At 47.1% G+C, this 27,028-nt stretch overlaps 1 protein-coding gene across 1 annotated transcript in view; it reads left to right on the top strand.

Annotated features, from left to right (window-relative positions):
- Positions 1-27,028, top strand: part of ARID1B (AT-rich interaction domain 1B) — a gene marked incomplete at its 3' end in the record, with an annotated part of 355,694 nt that overhangs the window by 285,545 nt on the left and 43,121 nt on the right. Inside the window, exons 7-8 of the mRNA XM_084228519.1 lie at positions 5,552-5,731; positions 18,519-18,846. Of these exons, the coding sequence (XP_084084645.1) occupies positions 5,552-5,731; positions 18,519-18,846 (508 nt within the window). The remainder of the gene's footprint in view (positions 1-5,551; positions 5,732-18,518; positions 18,847-27,028) is intronic.

Below are 27,028 nucleotides of genomic sequence, written 5' to 3' on the forward strand. Positions count from 1 at the left end.
CACTAGAACAAAAGCTCCTCGAAGACAGACACGGTCTCTTATGCTCACATGCCCAGCACCTGCCGCGCTCCTGACTCCCAGCTCAGTTGCTCGGTACTTTCAGCGCCTCAGTTCTGCTGACTGATGGGCTGCGGGTTCCTCAAGACAAGGATCGCATTGTGGGTTTTTTTGATGCTCTTGTTCTTACCACAGTTCCATGAATGTCAGAGTAAAATTGGGACATGCTGGGAGTGTAATACTGTTGTGGATTAAGTTACCCGTTTGCTAGCTTAAATCAGGACTCGCACAGTGAGTGAAAGGCCCAGAGTGTCACTAAAAAGGCAGTCGTGATGCCTTTGTACAGCACCTTTCTAGCATTTTCCAATTTAAAAGCACTCTTGCACACATTTTTCTAATATGACTCTCAGAACAGCCGTGTGAGCCAGAGCAGGAGCCCCAGGTCCCCTGTATGAGGCAGGAGGCCGTTCTGGCCCACAGCTGACCCCGGGCAGCCCTGCACACACCTTTTCTCTAGAATATCGCTTCTGTTCTGCTAAAAAAAGCAGTTCTGGTTCTTTAAATCAGACGTATTCCTCTCATTGTCTGGACTATAGAGATACAAGTATTAGTGACTGTGTACACAGCTAGTGAAGGAATCAGAAATAACAGCTGATCATGTGATATACCACCTATGGATTTATGTTATGAGTAAAATGTATAAATCATATTTTGAATTGAAGTTCCTAAGATGTTTCAGTAACTCTTTATATAATGTCAGTAATAATTAACTTAGTACTCTTTTCCAAAGTTTGAATTTTGCCCTGTGAGATATCTGCTTGGGACATATAATTCCACAATATACCTAGTAATGCAATATATTTTTAGAATGTATAGGAAATTCATTTGATATTTTCTAAATTTTCCTTACTAGAAAGTTGGGTTTCCTAAACTCAGATGACTTTTACCTAGAAAAATGTCACGCCCACCCCCCAAAAGCTTCATTCTTTCAGCTGTCAGTTTTTCTATTCAGAAACTGCATTACAGGTTGTCAATTCATAATAACCTCCTAGAAGGAGCAAGATACATACAAATGTGTCACCATGAATGTGCAGCATATTGGTGGTTGAGATTTGATTTTAGGAAACATTTAAGATTTATTTCATACATGTGAAACCAAAAGAAAGAATACCCCAAATAAATAGCCATGGAAATTAAACACCTGAATTAGATTTCTCCTAGGAGAAAAGAGTGATTACTCATATCCCAGAGAACTGGAATGAGGTGCCCTGCAGTTACCGGGAGTCTTTCCCTTCCCATTGAACAGGTGAGGACCCTGAGCCCAGCAGGCTGTTAGTGCCGCACGGCATGTGTGGACGGCCAGGCCTGATGCCCTAGCTCACGGCGCTTGCTGCCTTGGCAGATGGCCTCTCCTGCTTCCGTTATTTCCATATTTATTAATAGCAATAGCTGATAATTTTTGAAAGCGCACTGTGTCCCAGGCACGGCTGTGCTTACATGTAGTCTCTCATTTATCCCCATCAGGTAGCTAGAACTGTACCCATTTTACAGATGGGGAAACAATTTCTACACAGAGTGAAAAGTAGAAATACTCCCCTTTTGTAGCTATACCTTCTAATTTTTCATCAGTTTGTTTAGATTAAGACAACATTCTGTAACCTTTTAAAATGCAGTTACATCCATAATAGACAACTTTTTTTTTATTATTTTTGTGGGTTTTTTTAAGATTGATTTATTCATACAAGAACTGGGGTACAGGCCAGAGTTGTGGGAGATGAGAGGATTCACCGGAGACAGTGGGGAACAGAACAGGCTGGTAGACAGACGTACGCTGCTGAAGGGAGCAGCAGGCGAGGGAGGAGAGGTCTGCTGCGCCATGTGGGTAGCTCCCTGGCTGGCTGGGGATCGAACTCACACTGCAGAGGCTATGGACAGCTTCACAGCGCTGTGCTTAACCCCCTATGCCACCAGGGAGGCCCATGGACAACTTTTTAGCAGAATTCCCTCTGGCATTTAATTGTGATTCTTTGTGTCCCTTTACCTACCCCCATTCTGAGCTTCTTACTAAATGTTCGACCTATGATAAGAGAAAAATAGAATCAAACACAATTTATAAAATATCCCTGAAAGGTTACCGAAGCCCCTTCGCCTTTAGAAGAAGACTTGGTGATAGCAGCTGAGCTATACCTATCCTTGTCTCTTGGAATCTGATAAACAAATAAATGCATTCCACATGTTTAAATTTTAAAACATAGAAACAAAAACTAGCATGCTTATTCCAACTGTGTCTGAAGCTGCATCAGAAGATGTGGGATATTCAGCAGACCGGCTACTTGTGGTGGTTCATAGGCCAGGAAGTTACCATAATCTCACCTGTGTATGCCACATTACAGATTCAGAACTTGCACATGTTCTTTTTGTTGATCTCACAACCTCATCTTCATTTTAAGGTGAGGAAACTGAGCCTCAGGGAGGTGATGTCTTGTCTCAGATCGGAGAGTTTAGTTGTGTGTCTGTCTACCTGCTGTCTCCCTCCCTGGACTCTGAGCTCGGCACATCTGGGCTGTGTGTAGGCCTGTTCTGATCACAGCTCAGAAAGCAGTTGGGGAAACTCAGTCCCCTCCTTCTTTTGCTGTCCTGGGGGTACACCATGAGGGGTTTCACCAAAAAGACAAAACAAGATTTCAGGAAGCTCAAAAAGGGGTGCCATTGTAGAGGCACACAGAGAACAAAGTTAGCTTTCCAGCTTCAACTCCTAGGGAAGGAGGTGGGTTCCAGACCCCAGAGAACCCTGTCCTGGAGCTGGGAATTGATGCTGCGGTGTGTTCCATTTGAGTTAGCTTTAACATTCTACCTCTTTTAAGGCCTTTTCACAAATTTGGTTTTCTGCAAAATATCAGTCATGAGAGGAGAGAGTTCAAGTGGAATGTGGCATATGTATTGTCAAAGACTAAGTAAATAAAAATAAAAAAATGCCTTGCCAGGTAATAATTGCTCGAGATCTTTTGAATAAGCCTAAGCCTTCAGAAGGTGTCCAAGAGTCAGTGATAACTGAGGATATCAGTTTCTAAGTTCTAAGTCCTTCAGCCTGGACCCTGTGATGGCCGAAAGGAAATGTAATGCTAATCAAAGGACCTGTGTTACTTTCCTTACCTAATAGTCATTCTTTCAAGGAAAGAAGGAAAAACCCAAACAGGCTGTACAGAGTTGAAACACATTTTTTATTAAACAGGACTGTTTGAAACTCATGAGAATTTTATAGTAAACCCTAGATAAATATTTCATGTAACATCTTAAGATGCAATCATTTATAGTAATTTTAGTGCTCTGATTTCTGTTTGTTTTCAGATCTGGAAAAGCAAACATTTTCTCTGATGATTTATATCTGGGGGCTGGCAGTTGAGTCCAATTTCCTAGGCTGATCTTTATAAATAAAGGAAATAGAATGATAAGAACACTCTGCTTATCTTTGTGATATGTCTCTCTTTAGACAGAAGCGCTGTTTAAAGGCTCTTTTCCATCACTGAAGTGTAAACCTTGGCCGTAGCAATTGCCCCGTCCCATCTGACCCCCAGGTTCAAGCTGACCTTGAGCTCAACATCCTCTTCCCAGGGGAGCCTCAGCAGATTCTTCTCTGGAGGCTCATGCTCCAGGTTCTTCTGTGTAGTAGGCAGAAGCCTGCCAGCTGAGCTCTGCACTCTCCAGCGTTCTAGAACCTTCCCCTGACACAGCCAACTCTCACTCACCCAAATTCCCGGGTTTCTGGGAGTTGTATTCAATCTTGCTTGTGTGTTGGTAGCTTTTCCTTAGCTGCTGATCTTGATTGGGGTACTCTTTGTCCAAGTGTACCCCAAGCTGAGTGCTTCTCGGCTCGTTCTGCATTCTCACCCATTTGCCTGAACTGCTCACATGTGGATGGACCTTGGCTTCCTAGTTCTGCCTCGTGTGCAGATGGATTTCATATCCGCTGGAGTAAATGCCCACTGAGCGCCTGCCCTGGTGTTCAGCCCTGTCGAGTGCATGAGCCACTTAATATTGCCTATTCAGAAGTAGTCTGTGATACATGCCAGGTGCCAAGTGCTCACAGGGCACTGAGGTGCGGCTGTTTGTATGCACACATCGCCCAGCCCTCCAGAGCTGCAGTTCCTGTGGGAAGAGAGAGGTGAAGGGAGCCAAGAATCAGATACAATGATGTGGTACATATACACCATGGAATATTACTCTGCAATCAAAAAAGATAAACACATGCAATTTGCAGCAACATGGATGGCGCTGGAAGGGATCGTGCTCAGAGAAATAAGCCAGAAAGAAAAAGAAAAATACCAGATGGTCTCACTCATAGCAGGAATCTAGAAAACTTAAATAAGGGACCAGGAAAAGGAATAACTATAAGAAAGAAAATATCAAAATCAACAAACAACTATGAACCAGAGGCACTCTATAGGGGTGGGGGCGGGGAAAGGAGGAATTGGGGTCAAAATAAGGGGGTTGTAATTGTATGGGGAATATAAAAATAAATTTAAATTAAAAAAAAAATAAGGGACCAGGAAAAAGACTAATTAATACAAAGTAAAAATCAAAATCAACAAGCAACTATAAACCAGAGACACACTATGGGCGGGGAAGGGAAGGGGAGAGGAAGGACTAGGGTCAAAATAAGGGGGGGGCGCAATTGTATGTGGAATATAACCAAAATGATAATGTATACATTGTGCAAAAATGAAAAATGATGCAAGAATTATATAAAATAAAATATTAATTAAAAAAGAATTTAAATCACTAAAAATGATTAATTATAGATGACTATCTAAGTAAATGGTTATTTAAAGTAGTAAATTATAGAAATATACAAATATGTATATAGACAAGGAAATGGATTTTCTTATGTAAAACTTGCTACATGATACATTTATTGTATATTATATTACATTGTATATTATATTAAATAATAGGCTAAACTTAAAAAAAAATCAAATAAAATGACTACAGGTTATGAAAGTGCTGTGAAGGGAAATGAGCGAGAAACTGTCACAGGAGGTGTCCCTGCACTTAGGGGTCAGGAAGGACCTGGAGGGGAGGCACCCTTAATAGGTGGAAGAACATTCTAGAAGTGGGGAGAGGCGAGAAAAGGAGAAAAACAGCCCTGTGTGGGGCAGAGCTGAGGGTTGCCAGGAGCTAGAGAGAGGGGTGGGAGGTTCAAGGGGCCAGAGACTCACGTGAGACAGGGACGCAGCAGAGGCGCATGTGCACAGCCTGCAGAACAGGGGCGCTTGCAGTGAAGGGTCTGAATGCTTCCTGTTGCTTTTCTAGGGAGCACACCCCTGTCCATGAGGTTAAGGTTACTCCCCTCTTCCGCTACTGCTAGTTCAACTCCACCTGCCATTGGGTTCCCTGGAATCTAATGAGAGTTCGGAGTCAGGACTGAGCCATCCAGGCACTCCCCGGTCTCCTCCTGGCTTTGAGGTGTCTGCAGCCTCTGGCCACCCACCTTCCACACAATTCCATGCCCATTTTTGTCACCTGCATTTATATATTTCATTTATTTCCCACTTAGGTTTTATGGCAGGCACACAGAGAAACGCTCAGCTGTCTCAGTATGGACCTCAGCAGACAGGACCATCCATGTCGCCTCATCCTTCTCCCGGAGGCCAGATGCACCCTGGAATCAGTAGCTTTCAGCAGAGTAACTCGAGTGGGGCTTACGGTCCACAGATGAGCCAGTATGGACCACAAGGTAAAAAAGCTTCTCCAAAATGCACCGCAGTAGGTTGTAGAGATTTTGTTATTGTTAGTTCTTCAGGATCATACTATGATGAACGTCTTTTACGATCCTGCAGTTTGTGACCTGACAGGTGTGTGAGCTTCCTGCACACCCACAGCCCCTGCACTGCCCACAGTGCTGGGGAGAGTCCCAGGCAGCGTCCATGGCCCTGACCAGCGCTCTCCACGTGCTTTAAGGCTGCAGGATGGATCCTTGTTTCTGTGATGTGCTCGCTGAGAAGGACACACGTCCTGTCCTCAAAAAGTTTCTGGTTAGGCTTGGGTTTCATGGTGTTGCATTCTGCCTCCCGCCCTCTGTGATCCCTGGGGATGCCATGCTCAGTACTCAGAGGGAGTCCTCCACCACATCTTCATGGACAGTTCTCATTTCCCATCACCACCAGCCTTGCTTTCAGAGACAGGACAAACCCTGAAATGGAGACCTGTCTTTCAAGAAGGAAGCTAAGGGAAGAGCAGAGAAATGAATGGAAGCAGGCCAGCATGCACTGCGTACAGTCTGCTTCCTAGAAGCTGGCAGATGTTTTGGCATATACAACATAGAATCCTTTCATCAAGGTCTAGGCTGATAAAAGTCCCTTTTCCCTCTAAGTCCCTTTTAGCAACAAGGCATTTGAATTTAGCACCTTCTTTATATTTGATTATTTTAACTAGACATTAATGGTTGGTTCACAGAGAATGACACAGTCTGGCACAATTCCCACTGTCCTCACTTCTGAGAAGACCAGGAACATTGTAGGTGAAGATGCTGAGTCTACCAGGAAGCTGTAATTGGAGGCTTACCATCCACAGCACCTGGGTCTCTTGTGGGAAAGCCTGACACTACTGGAGATGTTTGCAACTGTAGCAAACCAGGCTCTCCTGAGGCTGTTGAGCTTCTCTAGCCATTGGGTGGACGCCAGCATGAGGTGGGAGCTGGCAGCCTCTAGGCTCTGTAACCACGACCCCAAGATCAGCCTTCTCTCCCGGCACTTCGCAGTTTGAAAACTGAGTTATCAGGGTGTTGTCTTGGTTTTTGAAGGTCCCTTTCTGAGGGAACTTAAGCACCTCAACACTACCATTGTTTCCCTGGCCTTCCGTTGCTTTGTTATGTTACATTCTAGCCAGTTCTGTTTTTAGGGGGACTCAGAGCCGTCAGAACCAGAATGTAGAACCGCCCGTTCCTGCTGCCTTGGTCTAGGCACGTGTCAGGTGTCGGGAGACTAGCCGCCTGAGCCCCTCCACGCGTGCCGTGCGTGGCTTTCCATGGCGTTCGTTCTCATGAACCCTGGGCGTTAGGTCCCAAAAGACAGTAACCTCTGCCCTGCTCCCCATGAGCCCCAGATCACCGGGACTCTTAGCCGTCTGCGCCTGAGCTGAGCAGGACATGCGTCCCTGGGCCACTGAGTGCCCACCTGCCGGTACCCCCTGGGCATGGTGCGCATCTTAAACTGGGCTTCACTAGCTTTTGTGAAGAAAAGAAAACTTTCAAGAGACTTCTGAAGGCAGTTTTCAAGTTGTGAAGTGCACAGAAAATGTGGACTTTGGCCCAGAATGTAACTGAGACAGTCTGAGCCTTGTTCTTGCATTGGGGGCTACATGGAGTCCAGGACTTACCATGACTGTACTGAGCACGGGTGTGACCTTGTGGGGTGGGCTCTGCATGCCCAGGTGCTCCGCCTTAGCCTCCCCGCTCTGCCTGCTCCTCGCCCCTGGGGCCCAGCCAGCCTGGGAGTCCTGGAACTAAGTCGGGAAGCGCTTCCGCTTCCCACTTGCACTCAGGAAGTGATTTCCCGTCGGCTGAAGTCAGCCAAGGTGATTTCTATAGGATAGATTTCATTTTTGAACAAGACCTGTTTTCCAGGTCATTGAACATTGATTCCTGACTGTCGAACACTGACTCTGCGGGGCTCTCCCGTCCGCGCTGCTGTGTGTGCTGGGGAAACGGCTGACTCTCGAGTTCCTTTCCTCTAGAAAGTGAACATGTGAGACTGTCACCTTAACGCTACTGCTCTCAGGTCTGCATTTGGTTTCCCCCCCAGAGCCTTTGAAGTTAATGCCGCTCACCAGTCCGATGCACGAGGACACTCAGTCAAGCCAGGGGTCTCTGGCATGGGTTGGCTTCCAAGGCGTTCAGTTGGTGTTAGAAACCACGTCAAAGAAGGATGATCCTTTCAATAGTCAGTGCTTTCCCACTTGGGGACACTGTGGGCGCCGTCTGCTGGGCTCCTTGACCGTCCGATGCTGTGTGTTTAACACCAGGGTCCCCCTGTTCTCTGTGCTCGGGTCAGAATCGTTGGCCTTTCCTCCTGTGTTCTCCTCGCCTCAGTAAACACTGACCTGGGAACAGGGATGCCGCAGCTCAGCATCCCTGTGTGCGTCCTTTTAAACAGGGACCCAGATGAAGGAGATGTAGATAGATGGATCCACAGATCTATATTATATGTAAAGATAGATAATTTTACTTCCTTCTCTTAATTATCTGCTCAGATTATTACTAAAACATCCAGCTTGCATCTTCATGTCACGCATTCAATGTCCCTGGAGCGTGGCTTGTGCGGTGACCCACACGGGCCAGTCAGCTCCACTTCTGTGTTACTGACTCAGCGATTTCCTTCTGGATTTGCGCTTTCTAAGAGAGCTCGGGGGAGAATACTTGCTACTCTCCTTTGGTAACCATTTTATTTGATGACCATTTTATTGTCAGGAGCAGCGACTCCAAAATTGTTATTAGTAATAGCAACCAACATTCCTTAAGTATTTCTGTGGCCTCAGTGCTACTCTGATCAACTCCCCAGTCCTCACAGCGCGGCGTATGATAGGTGGGTGCTGTTACTGCTCTTCTTAACAGATATGTGACTGAGGCACAGAACCATAAGCAGCTTTACCTGCACACACAGTGGCCGTGCTGGCTTTCAAATTCAGGCAGACTCCCTCGGTCTCTTAATGAACGGGAAGCCCATCACATTATCCTCATTTTGCAAATGAACAGGTTAAGTACTTTATCACGATCCCAGAGCTGGTGAGTGACAGAGCTGGGTTGGTGCCCACTCGTGTCGTCACCGGTGTGTCATTCCCCAACCCTGAGGTGACCCTGCTGGCTGCCCACTCATCCATGGAGCTGCCAGCTAAGCAAACTACTTGCCTTCAAGAAGCAAGGATCATTTTAGACACGCGGACTTGGGAATCCATCAAAAAATACTAAAGGGGTTGAGGGGAACATTTCCTACGAAGTTAAGGAGGGGAAAATATTAGAAATAAATATTAGTACTGTAATATCTGAATTATTAGATGAACGAATAGGCTGAAGTCTACTGAAAAGTGTAAAAATGTTTGATTACAGTATATTTTATGAGTAGCATTTTTCTGCCTTCAAGTAAGCACATATAGTAACTGCCCTTACAACTGCCCCTGATGCCAGGAGAGGGGACCCTAGGGCCTGGCTTTAATAAATAGAAAGAAATTATATAATTGACATGTTAATTGTTAATAAATGTGTATGGGAAAAGCAAGCAGATACCAGTTTCATCTCCAGACCTTTAAATTTCTTCAGAAAAGAAGACTCTCATTGTTTCTTGTGTTCTTTAGGCCTGTGTCACACTGACTGTCCACAGGTGGTTTTTGCATGTTTGTTACTATTGCAAAACACGAAGGTCCAACCTCAGTTTGCCATGAATAAGCTGTTTTACCTCGGGCAATGAAGGATTCTGAGCTTGACTCCCCTAGTTACCACACAACTGCACGCCACATCCAGGCCCCACACGGCAGCCCCGGTTGAGAGCATACCTAGCCCTGGTTTTATGTCTCAGTCTGTGCAGCATGTGTCTTTGGAGCAGGGGCTTTGGAAGTTGGTGAGTCTGATGAGTCGTATCTACATTACTTGGTAAAAGGTGTTTTTCACAAGCATGTAAAGGTTTCTTCTCCAAGATAAATTAGATGTCATCTGAAATCTTCCTTTCCCTTCATTCATTAAAATATTTTCCTCCTAAATTCAGTAGCGGCAACTCTAAATGATATTCAGGTGAAATGGATGCAGTACCAAAAGAGTGAATTACACATTAATAAAATTACAATTGTCTCAATTCCAGAGGAAGGTCATAGAGATGTCAGCAGTTGGTGGCCCATGTTGGGGTCCTTCAGAAGTCCCAGCTTTAATAAATAGTGTCACCGTGACCCAGGACTTGAGACTGTGCTCTTGTAAATCCAGAACCTCAGCCATATCATGAATGACACTAAATGCAGTCTCTGTCCTGCAGGAGTGAGGTGTGCCTGCCTTGTGGATTCACTTCTGAGCACACTTCCCCTGGGCGTTCTTGCTCTTTGGCTTCATGACTGGTTTCTGTGCTGGTCATTTTCCTCTATAGCTTGCTTTTTTTTTTTTTTTTTTCCTGTAACAGGTTGTAATTACTAGATGTGTTTCCAGCTTCCTGTTATCTCAGCCTGTTTTTTATGGTTAAATTATCAATGCCAGGCAAAAGTGCATGTTCTGCATTGTTTTGTTGTGAAAGCTATATGCTAAAGCTGCTAGCTAATATTAGCAAAAACAAACTGAAGTAGATCAATTCATGGCAAAAGGTAGTTATGCAGTCTTCTTTTTTAGTCTCAAATTTAACCTTCCAGTTATAAAATTGAAGCATGACTATTCTTAAGGGACCGATAAGCATCATGATTTTATCAAAACTTGGGAATTAGCAAAGAAGTAAAGGAAAACTTAGAGCACAAGTGAACTTAGAAATTTTTAAAGAAATTTAAAATAATAAAGCAACTTTTATTTTGATCATTGTGAAGCTAAGTATTTTCCTTTGCTAAGCATGCCAGCGATACTGCAGTACGTGACATTGTAGGGTAAGTGAAGTTGGTCAGGCTTTTGCACCATTGGCCTCTTTGGCTATCACCTGCGGCCTTGAATGCAGAAGGCACTTGGAGTGTGGATGCGGGGCACGTGTACCTGATTATGCACACCTGCATTATGGTGTGGGCATGTGTGAGTGGGCACACCTGACCCTAGAGGCTGAATCTATAAGAGCAGCGTCACTCAGACATGGTGGGACAGCTGCATAAGGAAGGGATCACAAGAGAATGCCAGAGAGAGCCCATAGAGAAAGAGTAAAGATTCACTGGGGGCTGGGAGGTTCCCCGGCCCCTCAGCTTCCCTGCCTTGTCAGTCTGCAGGCTTGCCCCACAACAGTTGGTGTAGAAAGAACATTAAAGCCTGAAAAAGCCACCGAGGGGCCCAGGACACAACTTTATCCATCTGCCCGAATTGTAATGAACCTGCCCTGTGCCTGCTGGGGCATCCACTCACGTTGCTGGAGGAACACGTGCCTTGTCCTGTGGACAGTCAGTGACGGGTCCTGATCACACAAGCATGGACAGCGGCGTAGAAACACAGGCAATAATGTGCAGCTTCGTTGTCTGCTAAGGTGCCGTTTCCCGGGGCTCAGAGCTCAATTTTTTCAAATGTCCATTTAAAAGAAACAACCTGGGGCCTCCCCAGTGGCGCAGCGGTTGAGCGCTGGGTTGCGAAGATGCCCGGGGCCTCTGCGGCGCCGGTTCGATCCCCGGCTGCTCCGCGGCCACCAGAGGAGGGTCCCACATGGCGCGCAGACCTCTCCTGCCGCCCGCTGCTCCCCTCAGCAGTGTACTTCGGTCCTTCTGCCTGCTCTGCTCCCCACTCTGGCTCTGGTGAATTCTCTCACCCTCCCGCGCTTCTGACTGTACCCAGTGCGTGTATAAACAAAACAAACAAATGAATAAATAAGTAAATAAAAACATGCCTCTATAAAAAAAAATAAATAAATAAATAAATAAAAGAAACAACCTGTTGAATCACATCTTACAAATCTGTCAGTAACAGTGTCCTCTCCAGGGTTTCCTCCAGCCCAGGTGATGCAGATCAGAGCTGCCCCAAACCTGCCCGCAGTGGGGTGCCCTTCCCTGCACCCCAGGGAGGGGGCCTGGGTGCTCTCGCAGTGGGTCACAAGGGTGATGTCAGACTCAGAGATGCTTTGTTACCCCTGAGATTTCACTGTGTTTTACTAAGTTGGGCTCTGGAGTAAATAAATACCTTCTGACACTTCTTATGTCAGTGCTTGCTTTTTTCTTGACTCAAAAACCAAGGTGAATATTGGCACATTGTGAAAGTAAGAGCAGGTCATGTGACTCAACAGGCGAAGAGAAGGTGCTCTCCCTGGACAGAGCATTGTCTTATCGTTGATGCTAGAGCAGCTTCTGCCTGTGCCCTGACGCTTTCAGCACAGGCAGCCCTCCCCGGCAGCCCCGACAGTGCTTGGAAACTCTGACTTTATGCACAATGAGGAATCACCAAGATGGGTTCTCCATTAACTGCGTCTTTCTGTTCTGCCAAGATTCCGTTTTTTCTTATCAACATTATAAAAACAGGACATTATTCAAGGACCTTCTATGCTCATTGTCAGTGTCCAATAATACTTAATATAATTTTCCCCCACAGCACGTGACATAATTTTGGATCATACCCTCTTTATAGATGAGGAGACTGAGTTTAGGAGAGACACACACACAGACAGGGATACCTCTGCTCCCGACGGCGTGTGTCTCTTCTGCGACCCACTGGCTTGCAGGCAGACGTAGGTCGGACATGCCCGGCCGTCCTGGGCTTGTGCACATCAGTCCCCCCACCGCCACCCTTCTTCCCACCTCCCTCATTGTCGTATTCAGCAGCACATGGCATTGTCCAGATTCATCTCTGCCTGCCTCCTGCATCCAAAAGAGCACGTTGTGCCTTTGTCCACTGCTGGCTGCCCGCCGCTGCCACACAGCTGGCACAGAAGGGGCTTTGAGGAGCTGTTTTTTAAACAACATGGAGGTTGGTCCTGAGATGCTGGTGCCTTTGGACCTGCCGTGACCTTGATGGCCTGGGGTTGGCGACTCAGTGCTGGAGGATTATCTTTGGGCATTGGAACTATAGGCCATTTCTGTTGTTTCTCTGTGTGTCCCAAATGTCTGTGCTGAGCTTGTGTTCCTGTGGTTGCGGTGTGATTAAATTTTTCAAGGAGTTAATATTTGCATATGAAACAAACTTCCAAAAGTGAAACACTGCAGTCATTCTCAAGGAAAGGTCCTCCCTCCTTCTAAACTTAGGATAATAATGTTATGCTTACATGTACTGAAGACTCTTTAAAATGCGCGTTGATCTACAAAAATATGGTGCCTTGCCAGTGTAAAAAAACAGCCCCTGTTCCCATAAATAGTTGGATTTAATGCAGTTTGGGGAAAATCAGCTTTCATTTTGAGCTTATACTCATTGCCTTTTAACTAGCCTATAGTCTCCCTCCCCAGGCAGAGCCTACAAGGACAAGCTCATGCCACAGGCCTGAGAAGAAGGTAGAGTCAGGCAGCTTTTGAAAAATAACTTCTTTTTTAAGCACTGAAAGAATTACAGAAACCAGCAAATGAGCACATGAAAAATGTTTGAAATCATGTACTGTTGGGGGATGAAAATTAAAGCCACGGTGGCATCCACTGCACATCTATTGGAACAGCTACCATTTGTTTTTGTTTTAATTTGACAGTGTCAAGTGCTGAAAAGGGTGTGGAGCACATGGAACTCTAGTATGTTTTTAGATGGAGGGAGGTTTTTTTGTTTATTTGTTTGTTTGTTTGTTTCAAATTAAACAAGTGCTTGACATGCCCAGCACGTGGCATGCCCAGCAGTGTTTCACTTCCTCAGGCCTTACTGAGAGGAATGAAACAGATGTCCACACGGAGAGCTGTGTCAGATGATTTTATTTTGGTAGCTTTATTCATCATCCCCAAAAACTGGACAAAGCCCACATGTCCAGAGTGGAATACTACTCAGCAGTAAAAGGGAATGATATAGGTGATAGCAAGGATGACTTCAAAAATATGATGCTGAGTGAAAGGCGCCAGGCACAGGCGCTGCCTGCGGGGACAGCCATGTGACACCGTGGACAAGGCAAATTAAAACTGTCGGAACAGAAACCAGATCAGTGTTCACCAGGCAGCAGGCATGGGGTCAGGCTTGACCACAGAAGGGCATCTGTTTGTCATAATAGAAATAGTCGTGCCTTCACTCTGCGGTGGGTATGGGTCGTGTCCATTTGTGGGAGTCTGTAAGTTCTGTCTCAGTAAGCATGACACAATCACATGCAGCAGACCGCTATGGGAAGTGGCGAACACCACTGGCCAAATAAGACACAAGCATATGTCGCTCTAATTCACAAATATATTTGCCCCAGCTTAGAGTTTATTATACGTTTCCCTGCCCAGGGCCAGTGTCCGCCCTCTGGCTGGCACCCCAGGTCCTCTGCCGCCACCTGGGGGAGTGACCCAGAGCGTTGCATGCATCGGTCATGCTCGTCAACTTTGAATGATTAAAATTGAGCAGCAAAACTTGATGTGCGAGGAGAAACATTTGCTAGTTCCACAAAAGCAGAAAGGATATTGATATTGATGATAACAAGCAAATTTAAATATCCCAGGGGCAGGCTGGGAGTTATTTGTCAACCTTCTCAGATGACAATGGCGGCTTGCATAGTCTAGCTCCTGCTTCCTCTCTCTGCTGCTTGACGGTAACTCCTGGTGGGTTGAAATCTGAATTCATTTGGTGACCAATTTTCCAGAGCTGGTGTGCCAAGATGAACCCACTTGAAAACTGTGGGCTCTCGGACTTGGCTGCAAGACCCGTCCAGCTGAGGTGGGCTGGCCCAGCATCTGCTGCCTGCATTGTGCTTAATGCTGGATCCATCTGTTTTCTGTCAAGGCGAGTGCCAACAAATTACTAATCTATTAGAGAAACATGGAAATAAGATTGCACTTCCCATTCCTGGTTTTTTCTCTCATATTTTGCTTGGCTTATATATTTGGTTTTTGTTTATTTTTGAGGAGAAAGATATGGTATCGAGTAGGCAAGAGGGAGCGGGCATGGATCATTTTTCACTCCATCCGCATGTTTTTAGAAGATGGCAGAGAAAAGATCCCATAGTGGTCACTGCCAATGCCATGATGGTCATGACAGTGGGGCAGCAGCTTTCATGTATTAGGTAACCGAGGTTGGCCTTGTGCTCTTGCTTTCTACCTGTCCCCATGGTTATCTTATGTAACAGATGACAAAACTGGTCATCAAGAAGGTTCAGAAGCTTGTCCAGATAACACCACTAGGACATGTCGGAATCGGTGCTGAAGCCCAGGCTGGAGAGCCAGGCTTCCGCCCTTACCCTCATGGAGCCTTAGAAGCCATGTTTATCCAGACGTGTGAGCGTAATGAAGAAAGTCTTTAATATTTCAAGGAGAAGAAAAGGAGGCTTTGAATTCTGTCTACCAAAAAGAGGCCCCTGTAGCTCAGGCAAGGGCCCTTAACATGTGCCTTTGAGTGCCAACTCGTGGGGTCAACCCAGCTGGTGGAGGAAGAATTGAGGGGCCCGGCACCTGACGTGCCTTTCTAGGTGGGAAAAGGATGGGCATGGGGCACGGGGACCAGACGCCTCTGTCATGTCTCCCCACAGTGTTCTTTAGCTGCAGGTCCTGCCTGCAGTCAGCGCAGGGCCACAGGCTCTCTGCTTCAGCTGCAGGGAGAGGTCCAAGCTGTCTGAGCCGCCCTCTCTGCTCAGGGCACGGCGCGAGCCGCCTGCAGCAGCCACATCTAAGTGTCAGTTTCTTTTATTTCCTTCGAAAGCAAAGGGTACATATGTTTTTACTAAAGAAGGCTTCTTACCAAATGAGTCACTCTTCAAGTTTTGGGGTGGTGGAAACTAGCCACCGAGTAATAGCGGGAATATGTGAGTTAATTACATGCGCACTCACACTATGAATGAGTGTTTTTGTTTTTAATGAAAGCCAGAGCCGAAAAGAAGCACTCTGTTTCTCTGATATTGTCAGATAATCTGGAAGTGAGGGGGTGGGAGGTCACTGGGGTTTGGAGGAGTCTCAGTTCCTGCTCATAAAGTCCTAAGAGTAATAACCAGCAGAGCCCAGCAGGATACCCAAGGCTCTGCGCTCCCCAGGGTGCATGTGGGCACCTGCCGAGGGTGTGAGAGACCCAGAGGCAACTGAAGAATCTAAAAAGTCAATGTTTTATCTTTTTCTTAAGAGCAGTAAGTTTGATCATATCTGCAAAGGCACAGAGGTGGGAGGTGGACTACATTTGAGGAAACACCATAAAAGGCTGACCTGGAGCAGCTGAGCAGCATGAGGTCACTCCTGTGGGGCCTTCCTGCTCCTTCCTTCTCCTCCTCCTGTCCCATCTCCACACCCTGTCCTTGCAGCGATGTGCCTCCTTCTGTGCATCCTTATCAGCTTTCCTTTCACCTTCCAGGTGGTATGAGGGTCAGAGAAGCTGTAACAGGTCTTTTTGCAACAGTGGCGTGTGTCGTTAACTTGCTGCAAGATGGGTACCAGGGGCCCACAGATTGTGGCCCACTCCGGGCCACCAACTGTTTCTGTAAATAAAGTTTTATTGGAACACAGGTGTTCCCGTTGGTGAAGCATGGAGTCTAGCTGGGCATAGTGGCAGAGGAATTGTGACATAGGCTGACTGGTCCACAAAGCCTAGCATGTTTACTGTTCTGCCCTTTAATGAAAAATGTGCCAGCTGCGGCCTATGGGACAGTGATCTCTGCATCCTGCCCAGTGACTAGTGTGCAGTAGTGAAGGTTCTCATGATGGCCTCACAGCACAGGCTCACAGCAGGTTGGCAGGCCTAGCACTCACAATTGCACACGAGGACATGGCCTCCAGTGAGTTCGGGGTGTCTCAGAGTGTTTCCCTCAACATGGAGAGGGGAGCACAGGTGTAGTCACTGGGACCTGGTCTGCACTGGCATCTGTCCAGGTTCATACCCTGGCTCCACTGCTTGTCACCCCCAACTTGAAGACAACCCCACCCCCCGCACCCCCCATGGTTTGTGCCTCAGGTTCCTATGGGACTACTTATACTTGGCATGTGGTCTAAGTGAGTTAATACAAAGAACTGGACCTGAACTTAGTTGAAGGGCTCTTGGCTTCTGTGTGACTGACCCAGTCCGGTTTCCGCTGGAGAAGCTCCTCCCCTTCAAAGTGAGCCACAGTCCAGGGTTCAGCACTTCCGGCCACACTAAACCTGGCTTCCTTCCTGGAAGGAAGCTCTTCCTTCCTTCCTTCTCTCCTTCCTTCCTTCCTTCCTTCCTTCCACACAACCCTGCCCTCTCACAGTTGCCTGTGGCCTCACTGCCCTGAGTGCCCCCCTCACCTGCTGACCCACCATTCCATGGTAGCCCCCTACCATTTTCACCCCGGTTTGAGATACCTTCATACGTCACACGATTCAATCCTATCAACTTTCAGCAGACCACTGATTTCAGGCCACGCAGTGGGTGATGCAGTGTCTCCCCTCGGCTCTAGCTCCCCCGGGTCCCAGATCCGCCCCCACAGGGGCTCATTCTAGAGACCTTCCCCATCCCCCCAGTCAGACTTACTCTTTCTCCTGACTTTCCACAGGAAAGTCTTTTTGTTCTATGTTTTTTCTCTTACCCCTACACACACACACTTGAATGTCTTGAGTGCAGGAACTGAATGGTATTTAACTTTCTATTCCCTGTGTCTAGAGCAGTTATGAGGAGCTTCTTCCAGAAAGTGGTAAGGGCTGATTGAGAAACACTAAGCCGTAATCCACAAGCAGTTGTCTTTTTACATTTATGTCAAGTCATTTATTGGAAGTTGGCATATTTTATTGGTCAGTTACTTGTGTTCCAGAATACGTTTGCCTGAGCTTGAATCCTGACCTACTAGCTGTAGATTTTCTTTGTTGGTAAATGGAGTCAAGTTCAGATCCATACTTCATATGCTCACTGGGGGGATGAACAAATTAATTGATGCAGAGCACTTAGCCCAGTGTCTCACGTGCCTAGCAGCCTAGCTATTATTATCTGCAATTATTGTTATGGGGTAGCATTATGTGTGCCTTTCATTTATTGGAACTTAATTTATTTGCATTCAATCAAAATATGAGGTGTGGAAAGAGAGAGGTAACGGAGCCATTGACTCGTGTGGCCGCCACAGCTGTCTGACACACTGAGCACACCTGAGGGTGTGCAGGCTGCAGTGAGAGAGCACTTGCTCATCTCACCCAGGGCCCAGCCTGCCTCCCTGGCACCTCCATCATACTGCAGAGTGCCCTGCTGGTTCCCGCGACTGTGGGTGTGCACAGAACATGCACATACACAAACTGGCCTCCTTATCTGGTGCTCACCCCAAAAATAGCTAAATAAGTACAGGTCGTTCCCAGTGGTGGAGGAGTGACCAGTGCTAGACTAACATGAGTGTCCACGCGATGCCTCCTGTGGGACTTTGAGGGGGAAGTGTGTGCGGCTGGCCTGCATGTTGTCTTTCTGAGCCCTGTGTCGCAGCTGGCAGAGGTGATGTGAGATGGCAGCGCAGTCTTGGGGTGTCACCTCCAGACTGGGGTTGGCGTGGACATTCCGGTTACAATGTATGAGGTGTATGTGAGGTGTGGACGCGGCGATGCAGCTCAGGGCCAGGCTCCCTTGCCTGCTCGTGGGTGTTTCATGACGGGCCTGGACACCCCTCCACGGTGGTGGCCCTGTGCAGCTGGCCCCCTATGGAATGTGCAGGCAGTAGACTTTGAGGCTACCAGGCTCATGGGTGCCAACAAAGGCAGGGTTCGTAGGGATAGTGACCACCCCCCATTGTTGGATGAGATGCGTGGCCAGCAGATGCTTTCACACATATTAAGTAAAAGGCTTTAATTTGTGTTTGCTTTTCATTTAGGTAACTACTCCAGACCCCCAACGTATAGTGGGGTGCCCAGTGCAAGCTACAGCGGCCCAGGGCCCGGCATGGGCATCAATGCCAACAACCAGATGCATGGACAAGGGCCAGGCCAGCCTTGTGGCGCCCTGCCCCTGGGACGTGTGCCCTCTGCGGGGATGCAGAACAGACCGTTTCCTGGAAATATGAGCAGCATGACCCCCAGCTCTCCCGGCATGTCTCAGCAGGGAGGGCCAGGAATGGGGCCGCCGATGCCCACCGTGAACCGTAAGGCACAGGAGGCAGCCGCTGCAGTGATGCAGGCCGCTGCAAACTCGGCACAAAGCAGGTATGCAGTCGGGGCGGGCGGTCTGTGTGGACGTGTGAGCACGTGCTGAGCGTGGAGCTGCCCCTGGGCCACGCAGTGGGCACAGAGCAAGCAGCGTGTGTGATTGTGCTTGGCCTACCCCTCGTGTTAAATGTGTTCTGTGCTGTGGAGGTCAGCAGAGGCCGCGTTCTGGGAGGCAGGAATCTCAGAGAGATGGGCGAGTCGGGTGTGGGCGGTTGTCGGAAATGTCTGCGCGGGCATGGCAGCCAGCCGCCCAGAGCAGGACACAGGGAGCGAGGGCGTGCCAGACGACCCCGTCGCAGACGAGAGGCTTAGCCAGATCTGAAGTCCCCGAACTAGTGGATATCTGCAGCATGGAAGAGAACCCTCCGCCTTCCCCGCCCCCTCACCATAAAAATCTTTATAACGAGCTCTGTGTGTGCACGTGTGTGTGTTGTGTGTGTGTTTGTCTAAATGTTTATGTGTGAGATTTATAGACTTCACATTCCCGGTTACATTTTCTTTTTTGGGGTGTACCTCTCTCTCTGTCCAAGCCACAAGGTAGCTGAGCATGCACAGACTTGATGAAGCAAGACTTCCGCCTCCATTACCTGCTTGTTTTCGATTCTGAATTTTAAGATTAATTCTTGACGTATAAACACTTGACCTGTATAAAAATAACATAATTAAAAATTTAGTAGGCAAAAATGAATGTTTTAAAAGACGCTCATGTAAACATTTTAAATTACGTTTCATGTGTGGTAAAATCCCTTTAAGAACACAGCACATTGAAGGACATGAACGACAATGAGAGCTTTTCAGCAGAAAAGAGATGGGGATTTTTGTCCAAGGGCAAGAGACGTGTGTGTGCATGTGTGCGAGTGTGTGTTTAAATCAGTCCCTTTGTTACTTTTCCTCTGAAGCTGCTATTTGGGGAATGTTAGGGACCCCTCCAATCTCACTGTTTGCTCCAAATAATAACAAATTGCCCTTGAGGAATTAAAATGAAAATCAGTCATAGTCTCTCTCTGCCATCCATGTTACAGTCACTTACAATCTCCCAAATGCCAGCAGCACCTCCAAGCCGGGTCCACCAAGCTTCGGGAAATGTGTTCATAACCTACCTGTGAAGACTGGCTTGACTGGTCCAATTGAAGTTCTGATTTCTAATTTAGGCTTAAGTGAATTGTCCATTGTTGCAACTCATAAAGCATAAGCTATTTTCTTTTTAAGTAGAAAGTACTTGATTGCATTTGACATGGAGTCTTAGATAGTGATCTGGGAAGAAGATAACCATAGAGATTAAGGCCTAATTCTGTTTGATTAAAAAAGTCCTGCTCGGCTCCCTTTCTGAATCAGCTTCTGTACCACTCTGTATAAATGTGTGTATAAATGCACACCCCTGCATTTTCATTTTGTAATCAGGAGGCCCTTCCAAAGCCTGGCCCGCGTGGACTGTCCATGTTAGCTCTCCAGGAGCTTCAGTGGGAACTGGATATTTTTTGGCTTTTATCAAAGTCAAAGATGTATTTCAAAACTGAGCTGAGATCTGAGAGTCCTACTCTCTCCCCCTGCAGCTTCCCTCCCCACCTTTTTTAAAGGACTGTCCTCCAGTTCACTCGCAGGCAGCAGCAGGTTCAGAGTAGTGTGCCACGGGCTGCCACCTCCGTGCCCACACGTGGAGTGACATGATGAACAGGGGCTTCGTGCTTGTCTGCGGAACAAATCCCAAGAAGCTGTTCTTCTGTTCTACCTTAGGCCACCATACATTAGGTCGCCTGCTTATCCCAGCCAGTCTGGGGCTGGCGGACGCCCCATGTTTTCTTCCCAGCACCCCAACTATGGCAACTCTCAGGCTCCCATGATGCACCAGCCTGACCAGTACGGGTAGGTAGCCACATACCCTGACTTGCTGCGGGACCTGGGCCTTTTTTTTTTTCCAAAATGTTCCTGAACGTGCCATCTGGCTGCCAAAGAACACCCCAATAAGAAAGCCCTAGTCCTGGAAGGGAATTCCTCTGGGGGCGTCTTTTGTTTATTTTTGTTTGTTTCGGGTTTTCTGTTTGTTCTGTTCTGTTTGGTTTCTCCTCCTCACCTCCGGCCCCGTGGTGGTTGGTGGAAGCTGCATGCGCCCCAGGTCCTGTCTGCATGGCTTCGGCATGCTTCCTTCCCTCCCGCCTGAGGGGGAATGTCAGCTTCCATCCATGTCTGAGTCGTAGAACCACCTGCTCTGGTGTCACCCGTGTGTCCTCGTGCTGTCTAGGCGCTTGTGTGGTGTCCTGCGGAATGACTGTGCTGCTGTCGTTCCTGCCTCTACGGTGCTCTCCTCCTACCCGCACCCTGAGCTTAGGGCCGGGACCCCGCTTGGCCTGGCCTCCCAGGAGGCGACAGACCTTGGGCTCTCAGAGGGCTCGGGAAGGCTCATTGTCTCAGTAAAGATCCCTTTTCCTTGTCCCGAGTAGGTGTGGGGCATCGAAGCTACCAGGCAAATGCAACCAAATAATCCAACGCGGAAATGCTGACCAGAAACCATCTTACTGTCAACTTTGACACAGGAATTACATACAGCAACAAAAAGTATTTCCTTTCCTGCTACAAAACTGTGTAATATCAGGCTGCCACCATTTTTCAGCTAGTAATTGCCCTGAAAGTATATTATTATTGAGTGATTTAGCAGCAAAACTGCTTTTGGATATCATTTTGCATATGTTAAGGATGAGATTATCCTACATAGATTGAATTATGTTCAATAGTTAGCTTCAGTCAAAATTTACCAGTTTTTTAAAATAAAATGGGGAGCAGTAAACGAGGTTTGTTTAAAAACTGAACTTAGAGAAGTGCACGCCCACCCCTTGTATGAATGCTTGGCACAGAGCTTTTTATTAGATTCATATTTATTCCATATATACATTTGTCTTGACAGCACAAGCCAGTGATAATTCTGCAACTGAGAGTTCTAGTCCCATAAACATGGTCCTCAGTGTGGACCAACAAAGACAGAATTCTGTAAACATAATCCTGAAAGTGAAATCGCAAATGTAGAGTTAGGTAAACATACTTATTTGGCGGGAAATTGTCTCTTCCTCCTTTTTTCCCCTTTCCTGTGGTACCTTCAAGGTCACTTCACGAGTCAGAAGGGAGATCACACGGGTGCGAAAGCATTTCTCCTCAGCTGCTGAGCCGTCGGCTCTGTCTGTTACCAACTCAGGAGCCCTATTCAGACCCACACAGCTAGTTTGGCTGTACCTTGCCAAGCCACATTAAGCAGCTGTGTAAAATGAATTTAAATGGCATGCATCAGAGTAAAATCTCTTCCACTGGGGCAGAAAATCAATGTTAGCTAACCAGCACGAGAAGATCAAATCTGCATCGCAGCCAGCAGCTCCCAGACCGCGTCCTTAGACTGCAGCGCCTCCTCCTTAATTAAAATAAGAAGAAAGATGCTGGAGTTCTTCTGTGTGACTCTTGTAAAGCACACTTGGCAGCGGCTCCTCTCTGCAGCCTATCCCTTTTGGCACTGAATTTTGCCTTTCAGATTGATGGTATTCTTTCTACAAAGAAAGAAAATTCAGCTTTATTTCTATTTTAAAATCTCCCTTCCTTTGCACTTTGCAGTACACGTAACCTGTTGTGCCTTTTTTTTTTAAGCAGAAGCTTTACTATGAGAAAACATGTGTTACATGTTTGAGTGCTATGTGTTAAGAAATTCGATTTTCCACATGCTTTTGCTCTATTTAACTGCTCATTGCAGCAAATTTATTTTTGCTTTTGTTTCAGCTTTCTTGCCCCACTGACAGCTGTCAGGTTGAAACTGTGTTGAAAAGCCAGACAGCTAAGTGTCTGTTTCTCTTTGGGACAGGAGGGTCTGCTTGCCCTTCAGAAACAGTGATCACAGAGTTGGTTAGAATGACTTCTCTCCCAAGTCAGTATCCCAAGGGCCTGGAGCCTCAGTAAGAATCTGCAAGAGAAAAATTAATGATGAAGGTGGAGCGTGAACGAGAGTGAGAGTGAGAGAGAGAGAAAGAGAGAGAGAGAGAGAGAAAGAGTGTGTAGGTGTATATGTGTGTGTGTGTGTGTCTGCAATTAGACACACAAAGCTGAGCTGAACAGCCAAGACTTGGGCCATTGTGCTTGAGGCAGTCTCAATTGCCTGAATCTAAGACTCCAGAGAAGAAACACAGGTTTAACTGGTTGAAAGCCATACCCCTAATTCTTTATTTAAGAGTCGTACCAAGAATAAAACCACCTGCTACGTGTTGAGTAAGTTCAGTGTGTACAGAGAGGAACTGTCTTTCCTTTTACCTCTCCCGTGTTGATTTACAACAGAACATGGCGACTCCTACTGTTCAGGGACCAGATTAGCCAAGTAATAATGTCCAGGCATTTGAAATTAGCAATGGTGCGTAATGTCTGCCCAGGCCCCACCCCACACACTGACAGACACTTTTCTCAGAAAGAGCATTGCTGTGTTCACTTTCAAAGCAGTGTCGTTAGTCTTAATTTCTACTTAATGTGGAATTCCTCTGAATGAGAATCAGTCGGAAGAATCAGGAATGGCAAATCTTTATCAACTTTAATCAAGTCTTTGGTGATCGAGATTCTTCATCAAAGTTCTGGTACTGATCTTTAAGGCAGTCATTTTCATCTTCAACCCCACATTGATGGCTATGTGTAGCATCTTTGGGAGGATTCTGAGATGTCATCTGAGCACAGGAGAGTCAGACCCTGCCAGAAGCTTAGGGCTGACCTGGCCTAGGCCTCCTAAAGATGTGTCGCTGTGCCCACCCCAGACACATAGTCGTCAACATGTCTGAATGAGCGCGTCAGTTCTCGGCAGTCCTTGTGATTAGCACGCACACGCACACTCACGCACCTGTACAAAATGAATGTTCTCCAGTCATGTATTGTGTGTGGCATCTGCTCACTCATTCTAGGTAGTACCCGGTACTATCCACCAGTTCACATTTCTGCCAAAAACACTGATTGTAAATTTGGATATTTCAAAATTACCCAGATTTTTTTCTTGGAGTCCGAAGCACAGCCCAGACCCCTGCTCCCTGGACCCTGCACATCGCCTCTAGAGACTGTGCCCTTAAAAGAAAACCTCTTAGGTGTAGTTCTTCTTGTCTGAAGGCAGTTCTGTTACAGTGAAGATTACTGAGTGTTTTGATAGAGATCCTTGTCACACTGAAGTCTGGGGATTCAGGTTTTTTCCATTAGCTTGGCTTTGGTTGCCCCTTGTAGGAAGCAAGGACTCTGTCTGGCCACGGTTAAGCACGACACACAGCGTAAGGAGTCGGTTTCTGTGACCAAAGCCCTCAGAGGTGAACTTCTAGCCTACCTGTCTGCACACAGGTGGGCTGCACCTGCGCTTCGTCCCATGTGCTCGCTCACCATGGTGCTCCAGTGCCCACTGCCGTGACTGGCACCCGGCGCACCGCCTCCAAGCATGGCTGCCCCACCAGAGCGCAGGTGTGACATGTCGCCCCTTCTGTCCCTGAAAGACTCCACAGTGGGCCATCAGAAGGAGAAAACTCAGACTTCTTAGTTTTTAAGTCCATTTGGATGGTCCTGCTACTCTCACCTAGAAGGGGATGTTTATACTGACATCACGAGGCCAGGGTTCCGTGGGCTCCACTTTAATACTTCGCACCAACAGCTTGGAGAACAGATTTGCTTAAAAGCTTTTGCTTTTAGTTAAAAGAGGAGTTAGGGGATTTTAATGACCACAGTTTTTGAGTGTTAGCCACTCTCTAACAGGCTGAATAAGCACCACGGGGCCTTTGCCATCCTGAAGCCGTGTCAGCAGCAGCCAGGGACGCTGACCAGGAAGTGGCCGATGGCCCCGTGCTCACTGGGGCAGCGTCTCCCCTCAGGCAGCACCGTGCAGAGGACCATCCTCCGGTGCTCGAAGCCGCATGTGTAAGCCTGTGGGGCCCCACACCACACCTTCCAGCCCTTCTTCTAGAGTGAGGTGGATTTGTAATTTATTTTCCCTGTCACTGTTTGCCAACAAGGCACTTTTTTTGTATTATTCCCCCGGAGCCATGTGACGCAGGCCTTGCTGATGGGCTGGGAGCCACCGATGTGGAAACACGTGATGGAGACAGTGCATTAAGGTGTCAGAGAAGGGACCGGGATTTGTGTGCGTGTCAAGACCCAGTGCACTGGGGTCCATGGGCCTGAAGGGCTGTGATTGATTTGCATTAACTAAGAATTGAGTCCTTTGGATTCTGGACAATTGGATTTTAAAATAGTGGCTGTGATTTGAGACATCATACAATTGAAAGAAAAGATTTCAAAGGCTTAAATAGTTTTGCTGCCTGCAATTAAATATAAGCCTTTGCCTTAGCATATAAACACCGTGCTTTAATTTTTAGCCCCCTATTTTCCCTTCAAAATTTAGAATGTGAATGAATATTACTATATTGGTATTTCAAGGTTATGGTTTCAGTCAAATCTTTCGGTTACAGAATTCTTACTGAAGACATAAAGGTCGTTTGTTCGTTTTCAAATCAAAAAATAGTAAAACACTAACTTTTCAAAAACTAAGATTTTTTTTTTAAGTTTTAATGAGATCCACTGAATCAAATTATGAATATTCAGAAAAACTTTAATGGGCTAGAGTTTGTGAGGTTCCCCAAACAACTGAGGGGAGAGATGTTGCCAAGCACACACACCCACCCCACAAGGAGGGTGAGGCTAGGGAGCCCCTGTTTTATATAATCTCTGGGGTGACACTGGTGTCGAGCCAGCGCATGTCTGAGGATTGGCATTCGAGGTTCCCACTACTGAAAAGTACTAACACAAAGCAGTGTGTGTTAGGGAACTCACGTACTCATCCTTCATGCCTTCCTGATGGGCTTTGAAAGAGGAAGTTACTGGGCTCAAGCTGGGGCTACTGGATAAATTAGGGGAAGCTGATGTTTGCACAGACCTGGGGCCTTAACTCAGGCTCTACTAGTCTTGATGTATGGCTGCTTTTGTTTCCCGAGCCCTTCTCTCTGCATGCCCCCCAAGGGGTGAGCATATTCCTCATTCTCTCAAATGTTGGGGTTCCCTGCCTACCTCGACCTGCCTTCTTCCTTCAAGATGCCTTGGGTCCAGGACAATTTTCTGCTCCCCTTGCCACTGGGTGCTTCCTTACCATCCAGGATGACCCACACAGCCACATGGTTTTTGGGGTGTGGGTCTCACTACTGGATGAATCAGTGGAGAGTGCACCCCTGTTGACCTGTCCAGCCTACTGGTGAATCTGTCTCCACTCATCCACACACCACGCAGACAGGCTGTGGGCTGTCGGGCATCCACCTGCTACCTGAGGAAAGCAGCAGCACAGCCAGTCCCGGTTCTTCAGAGTCATCACGGGCAGAGTCACCAGCCTCTTCACCAACCTGCAGGCTCCAGGCGGGTACCTGGGAGTGTCTGGCTGTTCTCAGTCGGAACTGATAACCTCTCCTGTTTTGGGCTGAAGGCAGCAGGGGCAGTTCAGAAGGGGTGAAGAGCATGTAATCTCTGTCAGTCTTTTCGGGTCCGGGAAGTGTGGTGGGTGACCGTGTGATGATCCTAGGTGAGAGATGGGTGCCTCTGGCTGCTCACAGGTGACTCCCTGCAGCAGGACTGGAAGCACCTCCAAGGCTCCTCCTATCCTTCACCTTCATTGTTATTTTGGATTCCACTTCATTACACATTATAAAACAAAACCAAAGAAAACCCCACAGCTGCAAACCCATAGGTCTTGTCTCTTGCTTTGATTGTTGGTTTTTATTGGATTGCCTTTGACTGTGTGTACCATAAGTAACTGCTGGATCAAGCTGCTCTGGCTTCCCAGGGCAGAGCCACCCAGGGCAAAACTGTTGTTTTCTTCCACTTTCAGGCCTTTTCTGCAATGTTGTTTCATTTGCCCCAATTTTGAACAATATTTTGCTTAAACAAAGGAGGTGATTTTATGGCCCAGGCTGCCTTTAGCTCAGGAAATCTACAAGATTTTTCAGGAGGATTTTTTTAAGTTAGAAATGACTTTTTGATCTGTGTCCTGACATTACAACCCTGAACAAATGTGTTCTTTGCACAGTATTGTGGCCAAGTATCTGAAATAGACACTTTAGCCCCAAAGCTCCTTTTTTTTTTTCAGTCGATGCGCTGGTGCAGGAGATGCAGAAGTATGTGAAGTACTCGTAAACCCTATGTAGTCTGAGCTGTC

Source organism: Talpa europaea (assembly GCF_964194135.1).
Source record: "Talpa europaea genome assembly, chromosome: 2".
In the NCBI taxonomy this organism is placed as follows: domain Eukaryota; kingdom Metazoa; phylum Chordata; class Mammalia; order Eulipotyphla; family Talpidae; genus Talpa; species Talpa europaea.